Consider the following 6027-nt stretch of genomic DNA (forward strand, 5'->3'; position numbering starts at 1 on the left):
CCTGACACTGCTCAAACGGGGGTCAGGCACAAAATCACAACACTCTCCACTGCACAAAAACATCTCCGCTGTTTGTGTCACCCAACACAGCCCCCCTGAACCAACATTCAAATTGTCAAGGGTGACACTGGCCCCAGGTAAGGCGATACCCAGCACATTTACATCCCTGCACCTGCCCTGCTCCCCAGAGCAGCAGCACCAAAATCCCCCCCAGCAGCAGCAGCTCTATAAAGCTGCTCTTGCCATCCCTGACACTCCACCAACAGCAGCCACTGCCCTGCCTCAGGCACTGCTGCCACAGCCCCCTTGGCCAGCACAGCTCTGCTCCCCAGCTCGCAGCATGGAAGCTTGTCACTCTCCACAGCAATCCAATGTCACTCCATACGAGGCCACAACTCTGGCCATCATCAGCCCGGAGGCCTTTGCTGGCATGTGGATAAACGCTTTCCTTGTTTGTGTGCTTTGCATTGCCTGGGTCAAAAAGAAAACCCTGAACTCTAATGAGAAGATCTTGCTGCTTCTGGGATGCTCCAGGTTTTGGCATTTGTGCACCTCATGGGTATATTCATTTCTTTCAATAATTTATCCCAATTACCTTTATGTTCAACCCACATGTAAATTTCTTTTATCTATTCAGAACTTTTGTTATTGTTCCAACTTGTGGTTTTCTGCCTGTCTTTTTGTTTTTTATTGCATAAAGATTGCCAATTTCAGGAACAGGTTCTTCATCTACCTGAAAGTAAAAATTGACAGGATTGTGCCATGGCTCTTGTTGGGGTCAGTGCTTTTATCAGTGGCTATTGCCAGCTCTCTGTACAACATCATTGATAAAGCACAGTGTAACAACCACAATTCCACCGGGCGAGGACATTCTTCAAAAGTGTGTGGCAAAATGGATGATGTTTTTTTCCGTATTTATTTTATCTATGGCTTTGGATTTGTCACTTCTTTCACAGCAGTCATCTTTTCTGCCCTTCTACTTCTCTTTTCTCTCTGGAGACACAAATGCAAGATGCAGACAAACTCCAGGAACAACCTCAGCATGGATGCCCACATCAGAGCCATGAAATCTATTCTCTCCTTCTTAGTAATGTACAGCATTAACTTTGTATTTTTGACCTTGACTGTGATTCCTTCAACACAGGAGGAAAATTCCATGGTGTTTCTTGTTTACATATTTCTGTATGGTTTTCCAGGTGTTCATTCTCTTATTCTGATTTTCAGCAATCCTAAACTGAAAAAAACACTGATAAGGATTCTGTCCCATGTGAACTGCAAGGTTTGCATGAGGTAAGAGCTCCAGTAAAATCTGGAGCCCATGAAAAATGTTGATCTTTCACTATGAAAAATAGATAATTCAACTCTCTACGCAGTGTAGATTATATAGTTGTTCTCTCCTCAACATCAAAGTAAGCAAAACTTCATTCAAATTCTTTAAACTTAATTGAAATGAGTTAAAGAAATTGCTACTATGGTTTCACTTAGACAATTCTTGGAGCTAAATTATTGTCAATAACAAATTCATTTAGACCTGGTCCCTGGGCTGGACACAAAGGGACAATAACAGGACTGGAAATCTTCCTCAAACACTTTGGCATTTGCTGATTGAAAAATGACTGAACTCAGCACCAGGTTTATTTGTATTTGGGTTTCCATTTCTTTCTGCTGTGTCTCTGTTCTTTGCAATATTATCACTTGTAACACTGGGTGGGGTGGGTGCGCCTTGAAGGACTGCAGCCTATGGAGACTCCACACTGGAGACAGATGTTCCTGAAGGACTGCAGCCCACGGATGGGATCCAGACTCTAGCAGGGAAGAGAGTGAGACAGAAGGAGTGGAAGAGAAAACTTATTACGGACTGACTGCAACCCTCATTCCCTGTCCCACTGTCCCACTGTGGGGGAGGAGGTAGAGAAGCTGGGAATGAAAGAGTGAATTTTGGGCTGTGATGAAGAAGGGTAGAAGGCAAAGAGTTCTAGTTTTGTGCTTGTTTCTCACCATCCTACTCTATATTCAAAGAGCAATAAATTAAATTAATTTTCCAAAATTTGAGTCTGTTTTCTCCATGACAGTAACTGGCAATTGATCTCCCTGTCATGATCTCAACCCATGAGCTTTTCCGTCTTCTATTTTCCTTCTTGTCCTGCTGCACAACAGGAGTGAAGAAAAGGCTGGATGACGGGGTCTGGCAGGTGTCCAAGTTTAACAATCCACAGCAAGCCCTGTAAACATTAAATAATTCCAATATCAACAGAACAGAATCCAATTGTTCATTACTTTCACCAGCTCTGGCTCAGAGGGACAATTTACAGCATAGTCAGTGCCAGGTGTGCATTTTTCATATTATCACCTTCAAAAAGAATCATTCATGTTCATGAAATGAGAGAAACAACCCTTTAAACCAGAGTAACATCTTAATCACTACAATATTTATTTTTCCCAAGACCACACAACCTCCACAGGGCGTGGTAGGTACAAAGTCTCAGTGAATCTTTCCCCTTCTCCAGTGATGCTGGAGGGGATGGCTTTGAACTAAAAGCTGACCCTGTAAAGACTCGATCCACACATTTCATGCATGGAAAACCCAGCATCTGAGACTCTGATACTATACTATTTTGTTTTCAAGGGGCCAGATTCCCCATGCAGAGCTGAGCCCAAAATCCAGCCATGGTGTGGTCCTGCACAGTCCCAGCACAGATCAAATTCACACTTCTTGTAGTAGAAATAACTTCTATTCTACTCACAAAGATATGGAGAGAAAAGGAAAGAAGCAAGCAAGCAAGAAAACAAAGAAACAAAGAAAGAACAATCCCACAATGTGTTTTCTGTTCAGTCAGCAAAACCAGAGAAAACTCAGATCAAAGCATAAAGCAGGCAACAGGCAATATCAGGAAATCAAAAATTCCCTCAAGGCAATGGCCTGCCCTTCATCAGTGTAAAAAAATAACAAAAGAAATGACATTGCTAAATGAATGCAATCAAAAACTAAATTGGACATAGTAGGTGACCAAGGGACAGAAGAACCCAGGTCCTGAAGCCTGACACTGCTCAAACGGGGGTCAGGCACAAAATCACAACACTCCCCACTGCACAAAAACATCTCTGCTGTTTGTGTCACCCAACACAGCCCCCCTGAACCAACATTCAAATTGTCAAGGGTGACACTGGCCCCAGGTAAGGCGATACCCAGCACATTTACATCCCTGCACCTGCCCTGCTCCCCAGAGCAGCGGCACCAAAATCCCCCCCAGCAGCAGCAGCTCTATAAAGCTGCTCTTGCCATCCCTGACACTCCACCAACAGCAGCCACTGCCCTGCCTCAGGCACTGCTGCCACAGCCCCCTTGGCCAGCACAGCTCTGCTCCCCAGCTCGCAGCATGGAAGCTTGTCGCTCTCCACAGCAATCCAATGTCACTTCATACGGGGCCACAGCTGTGGCCATCATCAGCCTGGAGGCCTTTGCTGGCATGTGGATAAACGCTTTCCTTGTTTGTGTGCTTTGCATTGCCTGGGTCAAAAAGAAAACCCTGAACTCTAATGAGAAGATCTTGCTGCTTCTGGGATGCTCCAGGTTTTGTTCTTTGTGCATCTCTTGGACATATTCATTTCTTTCAATAATTTATCCCAATTACCTTTATGTTCATACCGTACTTCAACTAGCTGTATTTTTTCAAAGCTTTTTTAATCATTGCAACTTGTGGTTTTCTGCCTGTCTTTGTGTTTTTTATTGCATAAAGATTGCCAATTTCAGGAACAGGTTCTTCATCTACCTGAAAGTAAAAATTGACAGGATTGTGCCATGGCTGTTTTTGGGGTCAGGGATTTTAGCTTTGGCTATTGGCATCCTTGCCTACGACATCGCTGCTCAACCTCACTGCAACAATCGCAATTCCACTGCACAAGGAAACTTTTGGAGAACAAATATCAAAATGGATAAACATTTTTTCCCTTCTTTTTTTCTCGCTGGCTTTGGATATGCTGCTTCATTTATGGCAGTCATCTCTTCTGCTGTTTTCCTTCTCTTTTCTCTCTGGAGACACAAACGCAAGATGCAGACAAACTCCATGAAGAACCTCAACGTGGAAGCCCACATCAGAGCCATGAAATCTATTCTCTCCTTCTTAGTGATGTACAGCATCAATTTTGTATGTTTGGTCTTAGAAATGGTTTATGTCACAAGGTCTGGAAGTCATATGACATTTCTCATTGTAGTATTTCAGTACACTTTTCTGGGCGTTCACTCCCTTATTCTGATTTTCAGCAATCCCAAATTAGAAAAGACACTGCTAAGGATTCTTCCCTTAGAAAGAAGTGTGAAGTTCAAGGTTTGCATGAGTTAGGAACTGTAATAAAAACTGCAGCTCATGCAAAATGTTGATATTTCATTATAGAAAACAAGTAGTTTAATCTCTAATGCAACTCTCCAAGCAGTGTAGATGATATAAATGTTCTTATCACTGAGATTAAGAATATATCATTCAAATACTATGAACTAAAATACTGTGACTTAAATAAGATATGTTCAATTATAATTTCATTTAGGTAATTCTTTGAGTTAAATTATTGTCAGTAACAAATTTATTTAGACCTGGTACAGAGGCTGGCTGTAAAAGAGCAATAACAATACTGCAAACCTGCCATGAATACTCTGGCATGTTCTGTTTGAAACAACGAAATTAACTACAGGTTTCTCTCTATTTTGGTTTACCTTTCTTTCTGCTGTGGCCCTGTGCTGTGTGATATATTATGGGCTGTATCACTGTCCAGCAGTGGCTGACAGCTCTGTGTGAACATGCTGATCCCTGTCACTCACCAGAGGTGGTCACTGATGCACAAACAGCGAAGCAGGAACGTCCCCGGGTGCTCAGGGGGTGCAGAGCCCCCTTCCCACGCCAGCCCTGTGTGTCCTCTCTGCCCCACTGCCTGCAAGGACAGGATTCCCTGCTCTGTGTGACTGCCCTGCTGGCCTGCTTTGACTTGGTGATGAGATTGGCTTTTCCCAGTGGACTCTGGCTCAGTAAACCCCAGATTTTGTTCTGGATCAGGGGAACAGCATGAAAACGGAGTGGAGGAGACAGCTCATTATGAACTGACTGCACCCCCCTGTGCTGCTGTGGGGGAGGAGGTGGAGGAGCTGGGGATGAAGGAGTGAAGTTGAGCCTGGGATGGAATGGTGGTGGAAGCAGCAGGTTGTAGTTTGTGTTTGTTTCTCATCATCCTTCTGTACTTTCAATAGGCAATAAAATAAATTCATTTTCCACATGTCAAGTCCGTTTTGTCTGTGACGGTACCTGGTGAGTGATCTCACTGTCTTTATCTTGATCCATCAGCTTTTCCATCCTATTTTCCACCTCCTCCTTATGGGTGAGAGAGAAGGAACAGCTGGGTGGGGGCCTGGCTGCTGCCCAAGGTCAACCCTCCACAGCAGATGAAACATAAAATAGTTCCAACATGAACAGAGCAGAACCTGAATTGATCACTTCTGTCACCTGCTCAGGTCCAGAGGCAGATCTTAAGCATCTCATCTGGACACATCTCCCCAGTGAAAGGCCTTGAAAGGACAGGAACTGTTGCACATAGGTAAAACCTTATAAAATGAAGGCCTTGTTGCTTTTGTAAAATCATAGCTCAGGCCTGTTACTTCGGCTAAGTAGAAAAGGACTGTGGGAAAGAGACACAGCTGAATTAGGGGCAGAAAAACATGCAGTGTGATCATCACATGTCCATATCGTGGTGTATGGTGGTTGGTTGAATTTTGTTTGTTATGCTTTAAATCTATGCAAACTGGTAACTGGCTAACTGCTTAAAAAGTCCAGGTTTTTGCAATAAAATGGCTCTCCTTTGCACCTGCCTGGGGAATTTGCGTTGCTCCTTATCGCAACAAGGAACCACCACACCTCCCTTCTTCCCCTGCTGCTACTCATGCACTTCATCCTTTAATGTGACAGTCCCAACCACTTTCACAAGAAAGCCCTGGAAGATCCATCTTATTCCCTACATCCAGTGCAACATCATCCCTCACAACCT

At 43.8% G+C, this 6027-nt stretch overlaps 2 protein-coding genes across 2 annotated transcripts; both read left to right on the plus strand.

Annotated features, from left to right (window-relative positions):
- Positions 1-340: 340 nt before the first annotated feature.
- Positions 341-1294, plus strand: LOC138107430 (taste receptor type 2 member 9-like). The gene has a single exon (XM_069008650.1). The coding sequence runs from the start codon at positions 341-343 to the stop codon at positions 1292-1294; it is 954 nt and encodes a 317-aa protein (XP_068864751.1).
- Positions 1295-3377: 2083 nt separating this feature from the next.
- On the plus strand, positions 3378-4340 carry LOC138107431 (taste receptor type 2 member 9-like). Its single transcript, XM_069008651.1, has one exon. The coding sequence runs from the start codon at positions 3378-3380 to the stop codon at positions 4338-4340; it is 963 nt and encodes a 320-aa protein (XP_068864752.1).
- Positions 4341-6027: the final 1687 nt, after the last annotated feature.

Source organism: Aphelocoma coerulescens, chromosome 3 (genome assembly GCF_041296385.1).
Source record: "Aphelocoma coerulescens isolate FSJ_1873_10779 chromosome 3, UR_Acoe_1.0, whole genome shotgun sequence".
Classification (NCBI taxonomy): Eukaryota; Metazoa; Chordata; class Aves; order Passeriformes; family Corvidae; genus Aphelocoma; species Aphelocoma coerulescens.